The following is a 19072-nucleotide window of genomic DNA, read 5'->3' as shown; positions in this document are numbered from 1 at the left end:
CCCTGAAAATACAGACTGGTTGAGCAAACTTGTTGACTGATCTTCTAGAAAACCAAACCAAGACTCACTTTCAAAGTCTCTTTCCCACCTCCTTGGGCAAAACACACAATGGGGATCTTGCCACCATAGTTGGAATCTGTAAAATATAAAACATAAAATATATTTTGGGCTCATCAGAAATACTCACCTACCTCAAGGGAACTTCTGCCCCTTGAGCCCAGGGTAAGGGGTGCTGGCTGCAGACCTAATGAACTTGACAATCAGTTGATCACAATGGATCATCTCTGGGCTCCAAACCATGACATGGGTCACACTGCAATTTTTTACTAATATTTAAAATGCTAAAGTCTGTGAATGATTGACTTTTGCTAATAAATATTTTGGACTGCAAGGAGATCAAACCAGTCAATACTAAAGGAAATCAGTCCTGGACATTCATTGGAAAGACTGATGCTAAAGCTGAAGCACCAATACTTTGACCACCTGATGCGAAGAACCAACTCGTTGGAAAAGACCCTGATGCTGGGAAAGATTGAAGGCAGGAGAAGGGGACAACAGAGGATGATATGGTTAGATGGCATCACCAACTCGATGGACATGAGTTTGAGCAGTTTCTGGGAGTTGGTGATGGACAGGGAAGCCGGGAGTGCTGCAGTCCATGGGGTTGCAAAGGGTCGGACACAAACGAGCAAATGAACCAAACTGAACTGAATATATATTAAGCCAGGTTCAAATTTATCCTAACAATAACTACACTTCCACTCATTTGCATAATCTATGCTTTCTCAAGTGTGTGAAAAATTTGCATAACTATGTGTTTTCTCCAGAGAGATGACTGCATATAAATGTCTTCTGCCGCAGACTTCCCATTGAGAAAAGAAAAGATCGAGATTATCTCCAACAAGTCTCTGTGATGGAGACTGTCACTAGATCATGAGGCAATCTGGCTCCACAACAGGGCACGTCTCACCACCAGCATCTCAGCAGGAGGAAGACAGTATTTATCACTTTCCATAGCAAATAAAGGCTTTCACTCAATGGTTGCATTCTCCCCCTGAAACCAATGCTTTAGGTGGTTTTGGTTGGCTCAGTGGTAAAGAGTAGGAGACACGAGTTCAATCCCTGGGTCAGGAAAATCACTTAGAGAAGGAAATGGCAACTCACTCCAGTATTCTTGCCTGGAAAATTCCATGGGCAGAGGAGCCTGGCATTCTACAGTCCGTGGGGTCACAAAAGAGTTGGACGGGACTTAGTGACTAAACAACAATGGTATAGAGAAATAGCCAACATTCAAAGTAAATCATCTAACTGCTAAGCTAGTGGGTTGGTTTTTTATCACTTCTACTCTAGCAAATCCCATTGCTTCATCAGTGCAATTTGCTACTGTGGATTTTACCAGGTCTTAAATGTTGTCAAGCAGAATGGACAGCAGGTCTGTTTATTGCCAAACCAGAGTGGGACAAGGCAGCATTTATCAATGTGCCAACACACGGGAGGGTACCTCTCATATGGGCAGAAGTATTTCTAGTATATTAAAGAAGAGATACAATGGCTCTTCTTTGGCAGCAGAGCATCTGATAGGATGGGTTTACCAGGCTTCACTCGACAATTGGGGGCTATTGTTGATGCTGCTGTTGCTACTTTTGTTCATATGTTTTTCTAACATCCCGTCTCATAAACACTGACCTTGAATCGTGCGCTCGGAGATGTACTTCTCCAGCTGATTCCGGAGCTTGGCCTCCACGGTGGGGTGCCCATGGCAGCCGTTGTCCACGAGCAGCAGGTGGGTATGGTTGTTGTCCAGGATGTACAGAGGGTCTCTCTTGAAGTCATCCATAATGTACTGAGCTGAAAAATATCCCTGAAAAGCACACAGAAACTTGTCTTTGGGACTTGCTTGTTGGCCAAAATGCCTGATGACATCTTTATAGGTTCACGGAAGGCTGACTCTTTGGGTTCAACTATACTGATGCTTCTTTCCAGATCCCTAAGTGCAGAAGGGTCTTAGAGATCTTATAGTTCAGGCCATCATTTTAAATATGAGTAAATGAAGGTTCAAAATAGTTGGATCACATGCCTATTGTCACATAAATGACCAGTGGCAATGTAAGAACCAGATTCTCAATCCAGTTCTTGTTCCATCGCCCTGTGCTCTTTTGTATAAATTCATTGAAAATGATAGCATTCAGGAAAGTATGTGTGTGTGTGTGTGTGTCCAAACGTGTGTGTGTGTGTGTGTGTGTCCATATATATTTGTGTGTGTGTGGATATGGTAAAGGTAGATATTGATATACATATATTTGTCTAGAATCCATCATATGTCAAGACCTATGCCAGGGTCTAGGGATTAGAAAATGAATAAAATGGAGTCTTAGCTCTTGAGGAGCACACAGTTACAGGATCATGAAAAGAGGCAATTAAATAGATTCTTTGTCCTAAGACTGAGTACCAGAGAATAAAAAACTAAAGATCTGACTCTAACAGGACTTGCTGGGAACAAATTTTCATGAACAAAACATATCCATCAGTAACTCCTTCACAGAACTCCTTTGATTATGTCATCCTTGTTTTTAATTCCTGAGGTTCCAAAGGAACCTTGTAAGGCCAACTTCCCATGAGTTGATAGGATCCCAGAGCCCCATGCCAGGGTCACTGTCCCCCGTGATCCCGCAGACCTCCTCATGTCCTGCCCATACCTCCACATCACAATTCCTGATGAGGGTGTCCCTGTTGGAGACCATGCCCCAAGCGGCGATGCCAATGGCCACGATATTCTCCTCTGAATTCCTGCTGATGGTGTTATCTCTCACCACCTCCCCAATGAATTTCATCAGCCCATAGTGGGTGCCTCCTGTGAGAATCCAGGCACCTGCCAACAAGAGAGGAGAACAGAGGCTCTGAATAAGTTTTTCATCCTGTGCTCGATCCCTAAAGAAGCCCCACCCATGAGCACCAGGACCCAGCATTGCTGGCCACACTCTGGACTACGTTCAACCTACGGCATGGACTTAGGAAAGAGAAGAGGATGTCTGAGTGTCTAAGAGATGCTGCTTAAACAGATACAGATTCTAGACCCCACTCTAGACTCACAACATCAGACTCTCTGGGAGGCGGGGCCAAGGAATCTGTCCCTTTAACCACCTCGGGTAAATCTTTTCATGGCTAATAAGCACCTGTCCTTAGCCATTGAGCAAGTTAAGCAATGTCATCATGGAAAGTGGAGTGCTCTGCTCCCACACCTCCCACCCCCATGGATCTGGAGTGATCTTCCTAGCAGGACCCTGGTGCCCACGATTTAACTTTGGGCTTCCCTGGTGGCTCAGATGGTAAAGAATCCGCCTGCATTGTGGGAGACCTGGGTTTGATCCCTGGGTCAGGAAGATCCCCTGGAGAAGAGAATGGCAACCGACTCCAGTATTCTTGCCTGGAGAATCCTATGGACAGAGGAGCCTAATGGGCTACAGTCCATGGGGTCTTCTAGCATAACCCTGGTGCCTACGATTTAACTTTTAAATCGCACAAGCTTGCACACTGGTGTTTCAAGGTTTTTATTTGATGATCTTTGCAAGGCCAAGAGTTTTTCACAGTTTTGTTTTCAAAACTGTAGTAAACAAAATACCTAAAAAATATGATTTTTTTATATTTTATATTTTATTATTCTATAATAATAGAATCTAAAGTTGAAAATGTGCCTAGTCCAGAGTGCCACCCAGGCAGGAATCTAGCCTGAGGCTTGGCCACCAGTCTCCCTGAATTCTGAGGAGTCCCAAGGCAGCCCCCTTCCTGCCCTTTTGTTCATTTTTGTCTCCATTCTCCATTTTGTTACTGCCTTCCCGACAGGGAGCTACTTTAGTCATCTCCCACATAAAAGTCCTTCCAATATTTTACGGTAAATGTGATGTAGCCTCTAGAACATTCAGATCCCATTCCTTTGGCCAGTTCTCACAAGATGTGAATTACAAACCCCCTGGCACCCAGTCTCCTTCCTGCAGACAGATTTCAGTTGTCAATTCCCCTTTCAAATGAGGCAACGGGAGACGAAGCTGCTCTCCACGTGGCTGACCCGGAGTACAAGAAGACAATGAACCCCCAGCTCCGGCCATTCACTTCATCTAAGAAGAATCCCAGCCTGGGGACTTTTGTCTGCTTTCTTCTACTCTATTTATTCCCAGTACCTAAAACAATTTCTGACACATGGCAGGCATTTAAGAAGTATTTGCTGAAGGAATGCATTATGCCTGTTCAGATTTAGTGGTGAGGAAGTCAGCTGCTGGGTTTCATAACAAAGTATCTACTGTGGTCCCATCTGGCTGATCAAGAAATTAAGAATAAATAAGGGGAGAAACCACAGTTTCTTTTTGATTTTAAGGAAAAGCATATCTAGAATAAGACATGCTACCTTAGTTCTGTCAACTAATATTCTTAGTAAAGATGCTTTCAAAGGGCTTCCCTGGTGGTCCAGTGGTTAAGTCTCCAAGTTTCCACAGCAGGGGGAAAGGGTTCAATCCCTGGTCAGGCGGGGAACTAAGATCTGCATGCCATGCAGCATGGCCAATAAATAAATAAATAAATATAATTATTGATGCCAAAAAAAATCCATGATGAACAAAAAATTTTGAGCTTTTAAAATCTTAGCATTAGATAAACTAATAAAATAAATATTCAGTTCAGTTCAGCTCAGTCGCTCAGTCATGTCCAACTTTTTGCAACCCCGTGAACTGCAGCACACCAGGCCTCTCTGTCCATCACCAACTCCCAGAGTTTACCCAAACCCATGTACATTGAGTGATGCCATCCAGCTGTCATCCCCTTCTCCTCCTGCCCTCAATCTTTCCCAGCATCAGGGTCTTTGCAAATGAGTCAGCTCTTCGCATCAGGTGGCCTAAGTATTGGAGTTTCAGCTTCACATCAGTCCTTCCAATGAACACCCAGGACTGATCTCCTTTAGGATGGACTGGTTGGATCTCCTCCCAGTCCAAGGGACTTTCAAGAGTCTTCTCCAACACCACAGTTCAAAAGCATCAATTCTTCTGCATTCAGCTTTCTTTATAGTCCAACTCTCACATCCATATATGACTACTGGAAAAACCACAGCCTTGACTAGACGGACCTTTGTTGGCAAAGTAATGTCTCTGCTTTTTAATATGCTATCTAGGTTGGTCATAATTTTCCTTCCAAGGAGTAAGTATCTTTTAATTTCATGGCTGCAATCACCATCTGCAGTGATCTTAGAGCCCAAAAAAATAAAGTCAGCTACTGTTTCCACTGTTTCCCCATCTATTTGCCACGAAGTGATGGGACCGGATGCCATGATCTTAGTTTTCTGAATGTTGAGCTTTAAGCCAACTTTTTCACTCTCCTCTTTCACTTTCATCAAGAGGCTTTTTAGTTCCTCTTCACTTTCTGCCACAAGGGTGGTGTCATCTGCATATCTGAGGTTATTGATATCTCTCCCGGCAATCTTGATTCCAGCTTTTGCTTCCTCCAGCCCAGCGTTTCTCTTGATATACTCTGCATATAAGTTAAATAAGCAGGGTGACAATATACAGCCTTAACGTACTCCTTTTCCTATTTGGAACCAGTCTGTTGTTCCATGTCCAGTTCTAGCTGTTGCTTCTTGACTTGCATGCAGGTTTCTCAAGAGGCAGGTCAGGTGGTCTGATATTCCCATCTCTTTCAGAATTTTCCACAGTTTGTTGTGATCCACACAGTCAAAGGCTTTGGTCAATAAAGCAGAAATAGATGTTTTTCTGGAATTCTCTTGCGTTTTCGATGATCCAGCGGATGTTGGCAATTTGATCTCTGGTTCCTCTGCCTTTTCTAAAACCAGCTTGAACATCTGGAAGTTCATGGTTCACATATTGCTGAAGCCTAGCTTGGAGAATTTTGAGCATTAATTTACTAGTGTGTGCAATAGTTTGAACATTCTTTGGGATTGGAATGAAAACTGACCTGTTCCAGTCCTGTGGCCACTGCTGAGTTTTCCAAATTTGCTGGCATATTGAGTGCAGCACTTTCACAGCGTCATCTTTCAGGATTTGAAATAGCTCAAGTGGAATTCCATCACCTCCACTAGCTTTGTTCGTGTGATGCTTCCTAAGGCCCACTTGACTTCCCATTCCAGGATATCTGGCTCTATGTGAGTGTGAGTGATCATACCATCATGATTATCTGGGTCATGAAGATAGTTTTTGTACAGTTCTTCTGTGTATTCTTGCCACCTCTTCTTAATATCTTCTGCTTCTGTTAGGTCCCTACATTTCTGCCCTTTATTAAGCCCATCTTTGCATGAAATGTTCCCTTGGTAGCTCTGATTTTCTTGAAGAGGTGTCTAGTCTTTCCCATTCTATTATTTCCCTCTATTTCTTTTTACTGATCACTGAGGAAGGCTTTCTTATCTCTCCTTGCTGTTGTTTGGAACTCTGCATTCAAATGGGTATATCTTTCCTTTTCTCCTTTACTTTTTGCTTCTCTTCTTTTCACAGCTATTTGTAAGGCCTCCTCAGACAGCCATTTTGCTTTTTTGCATTTCTTTTTAAAAAAACAAATATTAGACTGTGATAAACAGAATTAAATCTCGAGGAAATATTAGTCAAGTGCAAATGAAAGGGATACTGCACAAAAAAAAAAAAAAAAGTTGCCTACAGTCTTCAAAAATGTCCTGAAAGGCCAAAAAAAAAAACCTAAAGAACAGTTCCAGAGGAAAGAAAGATTTTCAGTTTTATATGATATGAAAAAGTAAATGAATTAGAATCCAGGTAGAGGAAAAAGAAACTTCTTTTTTTGCTCTGAAGGACATTGTTGGGATAATTAGCAAAATTAAAACATGGACATTTTGTTAGATAACTGTATTGGTCAATGTGAACTTCATTAAGTTTGAAAGTTATGCTAGTTACATAAGAAAACAGCCATGTTCTTCAGAGACATGTGCTAACATGTGTGCTTAAGGGCTAAAGGTCGTGATACCTAAAATTTACTCTCACAGGATTTTTTTTTTGGCTCTTGCACCCCACAGCTTGAGGGATCTTAATGCCCTGACTAGAGATTGAACTTGTGCCCTCTACAGTGGAAATTCAGAGTCCTAACCACTGTATGAGATGGTTAGATAGCATCACCAAAGAGCAACTGAACAACAACAATAACCACTGGACTACCAGGGAAATCCCTCAAATGATTTTTAAAATCATAATACATGAATATTTACAGAGAGAGATAAGACAAACATGAGGAATTGTTAACAACTAGTGAATTTAAGTGAAGGTGTATAGATATTCACTGGATTATTCTTACAACTCTTCTGTAGGTTTAAAATTTATCGTAACAAAAAATAAAAAAAGAAAAAATAAGCAAAATATATCAAATAACAAAGCCACGGTTATGTGTTTTGATCCCCATCAGACACTCACCCGGTGCTCACAACCTGCCAGGCACGGTCACTTTTTTCAAAGCATATTATTGGTCCCCAAATGAAAGAGCAAACATTAACCTTTCTTTTTTGATTGGCCAGAATACTCTGAGTATTTTATGTAAAAACGACTAAATGAAAACGTCAGGTTAAGAGAAACATGCAACTACCCACATGCAATTTCCTGATCTCTGAGTAAGGAAATCCCCCCTCCCCCACCCCACCCCACCCCACCCCCCGGAGTTCCGGATCTGTTTCCTCATTAAAGGATCTAGTTTCTAATTAAGATCAGGATTAATCATACAGCTCTAGAGTATCTGCAGTCTTGCGCATGAATGGCAGACGACAATTTCGTTCAGTCTCTGAAGACGCGGCGCAGCCTGGACAGACAAACCCGCGGGGGCCACGTCCCGGCCCGGGGACAGTCCCCTCGGCCACCGGGGGACCCGCGCACCTTTCGACTGCGCGATGTAGATCAGGCGGCTGAAGATCTTGCGCATGCGCGGCTTCAGGGAGAAGTTCTTGGCGCCGCCAGTCACAGAAATGACCAGGTTGGGCGTTTTCAGGTGCCAGTGCTGGGTCAGCAGCTCGTACAGCGTCTCCGCGTCCGTGTCGCAGGACAGCCGGATATACTGTGGGGAAGGGCAGAAGCATCAGGGCCCGCAGGCGTTCTCCTGATGGCGGGGGCGCGGCCCCGTCTACCTGGTCCTTTGGGACGGGAGCGCACGGCAGGGGAGGAAGGTCCCCTTGGGGCAGTGGAAGGGGACGTGGGTGCCCCTGCAGGCACACCCAAGCCAGCTGGAGAGCTGGAGACTTCATCCTAAAGGCAGTGGGGCACCCGTCAGGTGTTCTAAGCAGAGTAGAAGCCAGAGGGGATTTACATTTTAGGGAGCAGGAGTGCTGACTACAGACTGTGCGCCAAGACAGGCGGGGAGGCAAGACAGTGGTGGCCCATCCCGGGACAGAGGCCTTGGGAAGAGACAGAGTGGACAGAGGAGAATTTAAGGAAACTGTTAATAATGGCCAACTGGAAACGGGCACCTGCCATCTGCCTCTGAAAAGGAAAATATTAGTTGCTCAGTCGTGTCCAACTCTTTGTGACCCCATGGACTATAGCCTGCCAGGCTCCTCTGTTCTTAGAATTCTCCAAGAATATTGGAGTGGGTTGCCATTCCCTTCTCCAGAGGATCTTCCTAACCCAGGGATCAAACCCAGGTCTCCTGCATTGCAGGCAGATTCTTTACTCTCTGAGCCACCAGGGAAGCCATAAAGGGTGGTATGTCGCACCAGGGAGGTCCGTAGGTGGCAGAGGGAGAGGAAGAAGAAAGGCTTCCCTGATCGGGAATCAAACCCAGGCTGCGGCGGTGAGAGCACCAGGGAGCTGCCTTTACAAGGATGCAAGCAATCACTGTAGTCACTGACCTTTGACACATCCTGAAATGAGTTCAGGGTGGAGATCAAGAATGAAACTCTGTGCTCTGGGGAAAACCCACAGAACAGGGCTTCAGATAGTTATTTTCAGGATATTATATGAGCCCAAATTCTTGCATCTTCTCATATCTACAAAAACACTAAAATCATTCATGGAGACACCTGCTCCTCGTGATTAGCAGCAAGCGTCTACCAAAGTGGGTGTTTGAATGCACGTACCCCCTTCACTAAAATCATATGTAACACTGACCTTGCCCCCCTACCTCTTTGGAGCAGCTTCTCAGCTATCTGAGATGCTGTCTCCTTGGCTATAGCCCTCATTTGCCCCCAATAAAACATAAGTCACAACTCCCACATTATCCTTTTTGTTTCCATTCGACACAATCCATTAAACAGCTTTGTAAAGTGCTGTGTAAGAGCCTGCAGTGTGAGTGTGCAAAGGAAAATATCACCTTATTCAAGGCCATGTTTACTCTCAAGATTGTCATATGCCAAACTAAACCAGACCACTCATAAATGCATTTGTCAGGCATTTTGTAGCAGTGAGGGTCAACGAGGATATCACATGAGCCTGCTCTGTGCCTGGAGAAAGGTGACAAGCCAGCCATCCCTGTGGAGCTCCATGCTGGGGTCACAGGCCAATATTTCCAGAATGAGCCAAGCTCCATGACAACCATTGTCAAAAGCCATCTTGTTTGTCAAGAGCCATCCTATCTCTAACCAGCCAGCTCCCATCTCTATATTCAGTAACACATGCACCATAGAGAATCAATGACTTAACGCCAACCCTTCCCTTAGGAATTTTCTTTGTCCTGAGTCTATAAAAATTGGCTGTAAGTCCACAAAAGCATCAGCTCTCCCTTGAAAACACCTCAGGATCGGCCTGCCGTTCTAATAGCATGGCCCGCTCTATCCTCCCTTTGGCGGTCATCTCTCCCTGGTCTGTCAGAAAGCCGGCCTAATGTCTTAGCAGCACCTCTCACTATCTCTGTCCTTTGTTCTCAATGAATCCTCTCTTCTAAAATACTCTGTGTCCGGAAATTCTTTTCCAGCCCACGCCCGGACAGCCGTAACATTTGGTGGCCCATATGGGAACTGAACCGGCAACCTTGGTGTTACCAACACCTTACAGATGGAACTCCTCTTTCTGCTTTTCCCGCTACTCACTACTGCCTTAACAAGTTCACCTGTGGAGTGTTGCCATGGCACATAATCTAATCACAGCTTTTGATTTTTTTACAATCTTTTTCTGCAATCATGTTTAGGTTGACAAGCCATCTCTTCTGCTTTCATACATACTATCAGACAATTTGAAGTACCTCAAGGTACTTCAGTTACCTACCGTGTTAGCATATGGATTAGCTAGTTCAAGTAGAAAACCATTGCTTACCTTCCCTTTCTTCCCCTGAGTCTCAAACTGAATATCTCCAAAAGCATCAGTGGGAAATTCCTTTGTATGTTTCTTGTAATTCCATTTCTCGTTTTGGTTGATCTGGGTGCCTTCTATGTGTTGGTTCTGGGCATAGCCACACTTGCACACATTTTCCCTGAGTAGGAGGATATTGACAGGAAGGAACAGATTTCATTAAATCTACTTAAATGTTTCATCACGTTTCTTAGACTACACATGATTAGCTTAAATCAACACAAAAAGAGATTCTAGCATCACATCTAATTTCCAGACTGTTTTCATCATCTCGGTTGTTTAAAAACTATCTTGATGTTTTATCTCTGTGACATGGAAGATTCAGACAATACACTGCACTTGCATCTCCACTGAGAAAGAAGAAAGCAGGAATGCAGGGAATAAAAAACAACAGAGAAGACTTCTTGAGCCTTCACATGCTCTGGCCATAGCCCTAACTATTCTAGACTCCCAGTCACTTCTCTCTCAGGTTCTGCAGGGCACTTCTGTTTCTTTAGAGTAAATTTCTTCATTTAGGTTAAAATAACTCAGGGTCCTTGTAACTAAAAGTCTTAATTATTAATACTGTGTATGTGTGTGTGTGTAGGTGTGTTCAGTCGCTCAGTAACATCCAACTCTTGCAACCCCATGGACTGAAGCCCACCAGGCTCCTCTGTCCATGGGATTTCCCAGGCAACAATACTGGAGTGGGTTGCCATTTCCTGCTCCTGGGGATCTTCCCAACCCAGGGATCAAACCCATGTCCCCTGCACTGCAGGTGGATTCTTTACCACTGAGCCACCAGGGAAGCCCAGATCTTAATTACTATAGGGTATAGAAATTATCTGTATTGATATCAAAACATTCAATATTTTCTAGAGTTATAAAAATTGAGCTATAACCTAGAATCCAAAATCACTCCTCCACCAGTAAACTTGCCTCATTTTTTTTGGAATAGTTCTCTCAGGCATCACTCAGTATGGCCAAGAAAAAAAAAAGTCAACTGGAATTGATTACAATTGTTTTAGTCTTTTCTCCAACTAAGCCCGGGGGCACTTCCTGAGCTGAGGCTGCTCCCGTGGTGTCAGGATCCTCCCCACTATTGTGGTTCAAGTTGGCTTCCTCCCGTCTTTCTTTAGCTCTTTCTGTCCCACTATCCTTTGAGGTCCTTCCACACCCACCCAAGTTCATTGAAGGATTGGGGAGGGAAGTTCCTGTCCCAACTGTCTTTGTTACAACTGAAGAGTGACTCTCGAACCCTTTTCCTTTCCAAGAGTAGGGGTGTGTTTTGGGTGACCTCGAATGAGAAGCTTGTCTGGCTCCATCTTGATGATTGGGTTGGTAGCCCTCTAAGCACCAATGTACATAAATTGGTCTACAAATGGAGAGGAGGCGGGAAGAATGCCAGGAAGGCATTAGGAGCACAGATACTTGGAGGAGGCATAGATGTGACAGAGAAGGGGGATGAAGAGGATTAGGAGAGAGTCAGGATGCTAGTTCTGCCCCTTGGGACAAGTCTGAATCCTACGGAACTACACTGTTAATATAGCAGCTGCTAGCCATGTGTGGCTATCATTTAATTTAATGTGAAAATTCAGCTCCTTGGTTGCACTAGCCAATTTCAAATGCTCACATGGGATGATGCAGATAAAGAATATCCCCGTTATAGTAGAAAGTTCCATCACACAGAGCCCATTAGAGCAAAAGCAAAGTTCTTCCTGTCTCTACCTAGAACCCAGGATGGCTGAGGCAGTGAGGACTGCAGAGAACAAACCCAGATCCAGGAACATACAGCCTCGAGAGTGCCAGGAGGCAACCCCTAAGTTGGGCAGCAGTGTCAGAGGGTAGCCTCAGCAACAGGGGCCATAGTCAGGCATCATTCTCCAGTGACCACACAAGAAACAGACATCCGAAAGGGGTTAAAGAAGAAAAACATGAGTGTTCTGGGCTTAGCACATATGGGACAACTCTGGGGGAGGTTTGGAGTAGTTTACGTCAGCTGGTGTGCCAAGCAGCAGCAAAATTACACTATTACTATCACCAGTCACTTCCTTTGAGTCCTTTGTCCGATGAGTAATTTAGATTACACAGAGCATCCCACGGCTGATAGATGAAAATAATAAATATGAGAAGTTAAAAAGCTTATGGAGTCTTGACTCTGGTCTACAACCTTGGGGCTCCTCTGACATAGGCACTGGGAGACCCCAAGGTGTTCCTGTCCTCAGCTGGCATTGTGGAGGGGGAGGGCTACTCACTTCGAAGGCAAGTCCCTTCGTTTGGGGTCAGACCTGAGCTGCAATCAGACACCATCAGGTGGGTAGTTGCAGATTTCCCTATCCTCCATCCACTTCTGCTGCAGCTAGTAGAAACACCCTGACTTTCCTTGGAGGACCCCTCCTTCCCACACCAGATCCATATGGACACAACACCCAGTCAGTCAGTTCAGTCAGTCAGTCGTGTCTGACTCTTTGCGATCCCAAGGACTGCAACACACCAGGCTTCCCTGTCCATCACCAACTCCCGGAGTTTACTCAAGCTCATGTCCATTGAATCAGTGACGCCATCCAACCATCTCATCCTCTGTTGTCCCCTACTCCTCCCACCTTCAATCTTTCCCAGCACTGGGGTCTTTTTCCAATGAGTCTGTTCTTCACATCAGGTGGCCAGAGTATTGGAGTTTCAGCTTCAACATCAGTCCTTCCAATGATCCAAGACTGGCCAACTACATATTTCATCACCTTCCCAAGGATTAGAGTGGGTCCATGGCCCATGCCAGGCCAATAAGAGCCATGAACTCCAAGATCAAGGGTCCAGGACTTTGGGTAGAATTGCTAGGAATGAGGCCCTCTTTCCCCTCATTGGTAAGCTGAACTGGTATCAGCCAGAGTTGTGGTGTCCATTTTGCCATTACAAAGGAGGAGCCTTCCCACCCAGAGAAGGACAGACCCACAGATAAAAAGAGGCGGGGTCTTGGTGACACTAAGCCCTGGATCTGGCTGTGCTTTCCAGCCACAAGTTCCCATTACAACCACCACTCATTTAAGCCAATTAGATTGGATATCTGCAAATGACAAGGTACTGATGAATAAAGTCAGCCTAAGGCAGGGTCTTTCTTAGAAGGGGAAGGAGCTGGGCCTGAAAAGAACGTACACATGGTTGCTTCCATGTCCTAGCTATTATAAATAGTGCTGATCCAGAGGGGTGGTCTGGGGGCAGGGGAGGGAGGCTCAAGAAGGAGGTGATATATGTATAATTATGGTGATTTGCATTGCTGTATGACAGAAACCATCACATTGTAAAGCAATTTTCTCCCAATTAAAAAATAAAAAAAGAATGCACAAAGAAGAATCAGAAAACTGGGTTCAATCCTTCATTTCTCTCCTACCAGCAATATGAAAGTGAAAGTGTTAGTCTGCTGCCTTGCAGGCAGGTTCTTCACCCCTGAGCCCCCAGGGAAGCACACGGTTTATCAAAGGATGTTGAATATAGTTCCCTGTGCTATACAATAGGACTTTGTTGTTTATCCTTTCTATATATAATAGTCTAGCTACTCATTGATTGTTTAGTTGCTGCCATATTTTGTGTTTAAACACTGACTCTCTGCTGACCAGAGGCAGTTAGAGCAAGATCAGGAGTGTTATAATCAGCCTTAGATCCAACCTTGGCTTGGCTGCCTGTGCACTGCATGAACTCAAACTAATTATTATCTTTTGAACTGAATTCTCTTATCCTAGAAACCCAGCAAAGTATACATTCTGAGTTGTAGTAAGGATTCAGTGGGATGTTTCATAAACTTCCTGCCATAGAAAGTTCTCAGTCAATGTGCTTTCTTTCTTTGTATAAATTAGAAAATGAACATCAGAAAAAATAAGAGATTTCTATTTTGTCGTTGGTATAAACTTAGTCATTATGAAGCATTTTGACAGAGTATAAACTCTGTGAGTCAGCTATCTATCCCCCACATTTCCCTGAAAGATTTTGTGTTAATTTGTTTGACTGGTAGAAAATACCATTTGGATTCATTCATTCATTCAACAAATATTTATTGAGCATTGACTCTATCAGGGAACTCTACATGCTTGATCATGAATTCTACAACTGCCCTGCAAGGTAGCTTTTATCATTTGACTGACAAGTCAAGTGAGACCTGGAAAGACTCACTGCTTTACCCAGGGTCACATTGCTGGGCTTCCCTTGTGACTCAGATGATTAAGAACTGGCCTGCAATGCAGGAGATGCAGGTTCGATCCCTGGGTCGGGGAGATCCCCAGGAGAAGGAAATGGCAACTCACTCCAGTATTCTTGCCTGGAAAATCCCATGGACAGAGGAGCCTGGCAGGCTACAGTCCACGGGGTCGCAAAAGAGTTAGACATGACTTAGCGACTAAACAACAGCAATAAATGATAAACCATAATGGAAAAGAATATTTTAAAAAAGAATATATATGTGTGTATAACTGGATCACTTTGCTATACAGCAGAGAAGAATGCAACATTATAAATCGACTATACTCCAATTTATAGAATTAATAGCTAGACTGTCTCCTATCGCCAGTAGGCAAAAGAGAGGGAGCAGAGAGGAACATATGAGAGAAAGGGAGGACTAAAATCTCTTCATTAGAGCCCAGGGCACCTTCCGTGGGAAACATGATCAGTCAGTCCACTTATCACTGGCCCTTTAGGTAACATTCACCGAGGACCCCCCTGGGGTTGCTCCCCAAGGCTTTTGTGACTCAGCCTGGATGTTCCAAAACATGGGAGACTCAGCATAGATGAACACCCAATCAGACAAGAGAAGCCACAGTCAACAGCCAGACAGAGGAGCGGGTCAGATTGCCACGTGTGCGCATGCCTGCCATTGCCTGCCAACAGCTATGAAATAACAAGGTTCATTGCCACGGCCACCTGGGTGGGCTCCCAGGCTCATGGGAACACCAAGAGAGTGACAGCCTGTCTTGGAACCTTCACCCACTCCTGCCAAAGCTTATAATATGAAATGATACCTCTCTAGGGACAAGCTGCTTGCCAAATTCTTCCTGCTCACACACCATTTCTGAGAACTGCAAGATGCAAATAACCTGAATAATGAACTAGTCTGCTGTCATGGTTGTTAATAATTTATCTTTGAACATACTAGCAAGATCGGAGGCAAAAGAGGTACTTACGTGGCCTTGGAATCTTTGGTAAAGAAGACACACTCCCGTTTCTTAAAATTTGCTTCAATGAAATTCACCAAGTCCTTTGGAGAGAGAACATGGGAACAGCACATCACTAATTTGCTCTTAACCCCTGCTGCTCTTCATGAGTGAACTAAACTTATTTCAAAGGGTTTAAGGATTCACTGCAGATCAGTAGCACCCAGCATCCTGTCACGCCTTTAGAGTACACAGACCTTTAAAAAAGAGGCATATGTTTAAATTTTTATAACTAAATGTAAATTTTTCTAACAGTTACTTGGCATGATCTTGTAACAAATGTCACACACACAAAGTATGTTTTTTCAACTCTAAGGCAACCGGGGGAAAATAAGGATCTGTTGGTAGCTTAGCATAAATAATGTATTACTGCAGATTCCCATTCCTCTAATGCTTGCTTTTCCAAAGATGATAAAGTACAAATGCTCTTTTCAGACTTGCATTTGTCCCCCCACGGGCAGGTGGTCAGGCATATCCAGGACCTAATTCTGACACGTGATGGAAAACTTCCCTTTAGGTGACAGAAGCAAACCAATCAGCAAAGGTTGAAAACTACTTTGAAAATACATATACTCCTCAGAGTGGGAAAAGATATTTGCAACATGTATTGATCACCACAGGCTTGGTAAATAGAATATATAAAAGACGATGAGACACCAAGAATAAGACAGACAACGTCAGGAGAAAACGGCAGGAGACATGAACAGGCATTAAATAAAAGAGGATACAGAAGCCATAAATGTGTGAGGAGCTCAGCCTCCTCGGGAATGAAGCAAACGTGAAGGGAAACCACAATGACGTCCCATGACACACACACCAAGCTGGAAAAATTAAGAGAGCATTGGATCCAAAGGCCTGGGAAGGGCCCAGCAGGGGGCCTCAGACCCACTGTGGGTGGTGAGCGAATTGGCACAGCTCTGGGAAACCGGCCACCGCTGTCCCCTCGAAATAGTCCCTGTGTCCTGGGAATGCCCTGCATGCTCAGATGCCTGGCACAGGGCTGGCAGCTTTAGGGGACTGTCTTGCCCCGTGGAGGTGGGGCTGGCAGTCCAAACCCACTTCCGTCAGGTCACTGGGCACCTACAGTTCCCAGACAACGTCCTGTGCATTTTCCTCCTGTCTTTGCAGCAAAGCCAAGCCTGACTCCTCATCCCCCACAGCGAGACCACCACAAAAAGGGAGGGGACAGTCCCTGTCCTGGGAAAAGTTCCACCATGCCTTCAGCAGCCTCTCCCAGCCATCTGGCACCCACTGCTGTACGTTCTGAGACATCAGAGAATGGGAACCACATGGCCCCTTTACCTGGCCCTTTAAATGATATTTCACCATAAATCCTGTGTCTTAACCCCAATTCCCATTAGGGAGAGGTGTTCACCTTCACCCAGCAGCCTCAACCCAGAGAACCTTCTCCAGGGACCACCTCACACATCTAGGAAGGTTCAGAATGGCCCTGCTCCTAATAGCAAAATCAGAAACCCAAATGTTCATCCCCCTTAGGCTGAACAAAGGAGTGCATGAGGAAGCCCAGTCCAGCAGGATGGAATCAAGAGCCACTACACCTGGCCACTCAGAGGAACCAAAAACACAAGTCAGCTAGCAAGAAACTGAATCCACAAAGGAGTAGTGATTGTGGGATTCCACAAATGTCATAACAGACAAAATGAAACCATCCACTGTTTGCGCACATATATTCAAACCATAAGCTTATGAATAAAAGCAAGGAATGGGGAACACAAAATTCAGGACAGCGTGGAGGGCTTTGACACGGGGGGCACATGGGAGTCTCCTGAAAAGTCTCCATAAAGAAAAAGAATATGAAGAAGAAGATGCATATATGTGTGTGTGTGTTAAGTGAATGGGTGATGGGTGCAAGAGTGTTAGTTGTATTGTTTTTCCTTAGGCTGAGAATTTATGTTTGTAGGTTCTTTTCTACCAATATTAATAATAAAAATGTAGAAAGCAAAAATAAATCTCATATCCTCTGAATGAAAAAGTTTTGAAGCCCTGTGATGTCCTTTCATCCTCATCATTTTTTCTAGCTCTTCACTAGTTTTAAGTCTACTTCACACAGATAAAGAGAGGAGCCTTCTGCCCACTCACTCCTCCCCGCCCCAAGTCTGAAGCAGCAACTCCGTGTGCAGGGACACAGAATGGCGAGAGGTGAGACAGGCACCAAGGAGAAGAGCTAGAAGCTACACCAGAACAAATGCAGACGCAGAATGAGCCACCAGCCACGGAATTAAATAAAGGACTTCAAAACTCACTTCTAAGGTGAACCCACAGGGCTGGAAGCAAGAACACCAAGCATTAAATCATAAAAACAAATATTCAGAGCATGGTATTTCACTACAATGTGTAAAATATGTAAAATAGATGCCATATATAAAATAGCCAGTGGGAATTTGTTGTGTGACTCAGGGGGCTCAAACTGGTGCTCTGTGACATCCTAAAGGGGGAGGATCCGGTGGGAGGTGGGAGGGAAGTTCAAGAGGGAGAGAATGTGTCTATCTATGGCTGATTCACGCTGAGGTATGGTAGAAACCAACACAATATTGTAAAACAATTATCATTCAATTAAAACTAAATATTTTTTTAAAGTGCAGTATTGAAAATGTGATATAAGTCAGCTAATAGGTGCACTCTTGAATGAATAAATAACAAGGTCTTATTGTACAGTACAGAGAGTTATATGCAATATCCCGTAATAAACCATAAAGAAAAAGAATATGAAGAAGAAGATGCATATATGTGTGTGTGTTAAGTGAATCACTCTGCTGTACAGAAAAAATTAACACATTTGACAATTTGACAATTGAAGTCAACTACATCTCAATAAAAATCTATTTTTTAAAGGCCCAAAACAAATGCATTCTTTAACAATGTAAGGTTACAGTTACAATCTTTAAAACAGGAATGCTTGACAAACAACAGAGAAAACACCCACATGAATGCGATGAGACATGATCTTCTTAAAGGAGTGAAGTGAAAGTCACTCAGTTGTGTCCGACTCTTTGCGATCCCATAGACAAGCCCATGGAATTCTCCGGGCCAGAATACTGGAGTGGGTAGCCTTTCCCTTCTCCAGGGGATCTTTCCAAACCAGGGATCGAACCCAGGTCTCCTGCACTGCCGGCGGATCCTTCACCAGAAAGGAGGAGTACGTCCCCAAGGAACCTTAACTGCGTGTTGGAGGGGGCGCGGCTAACTCACGCTCTCCGCGTAGGACACGTCGGTGCTCCGGGACGTGCTGGAATACAGGGTCCGCGTGCTGTCCGGCGTGCCGTTCCTTCTGTTCCTCATGCTGAGCCGTGCGCCCTTGAACGACATCTCTCCTGTGGACAGAGGGGAGGGGGGAAGATGGGGTCACCAACGTGGACAGGCTTCGCTGAAGGCTTTACCGCAGTGCCCTCCCCGAGCCCCTCCCCTCTCGCCGACTGCTGCCCCAGAGCCCCGTCCCTACCCGCGCCCACCCCGGGCCCCCTCCCGAGGTAATTGTCCCCCGGCCTCTGCCCTCCTCACTTCATCTCTCCTCCGGGACCCAGCCTGAGTTCAGTCCCTTCCTACGCTTTCCCTGGCCCCTCCCGCCTGGGCAGGGCCCCTCCGGGTGCACCCTCTTGTCTGGGGGGTGGGATCCAG

The 19072-nt window shown here is 44.7% G+C and overlaps 1 protein-coding gene across 1 annotated transcript in view; it reads right to left on the bottom strand.

The window, feature by feature from the left end:
* Positions 1-18763, bottom strand: part of TRPM8 (transient receptor potential cation channel subfamily M member 8) — a 94555-nt gene extending 75792 nt beyond the window's left edge. The window contains exons 1-7 of the mRNA XM_061120120.1: positions 18647-18763; positions 15407-15480; positions 10227-10383; positions 7860-8037; positions 2697-2869; positions 1687-1861; positions 69-136 (exon numbers count right to left, since the gene is read on the bottom strand). Of these exons, the coding sequence (XP_060976103.1) occupies positions 69-136; positions 1687-1861; positions 2697-2869; positions 7860-8037; positions 10227-10383; positions 15407-15480; positions 18647-18763 (942 nt within the window). The remainder of the gene's footprint in view (positions 1-68; positions 137-1686; positions 1862-2696; positions 2870-7859; positions 8038-10226; positions 10384-15406; positions 15481-18646) is intronic.
* Positions 18764-19072: the final 309 nt, after the last annotated feature.

Source organism: Dama dama, chromosome 20, assembly GCF_033118175.1.
Source record: "Dama dama isolate Ldn47 chromosome 20, ASM3311817v1, whole genome shotgun sequence".
Taxonomy (NCBI): Eukaryota; Metazoa; Chordata; class Mammalia; order Artiodactyla; family Cervidae; genus Dama; species Dama dama.
This window is presented reverse-complemented; position numbering and strand designations above follow the sequence as displayed.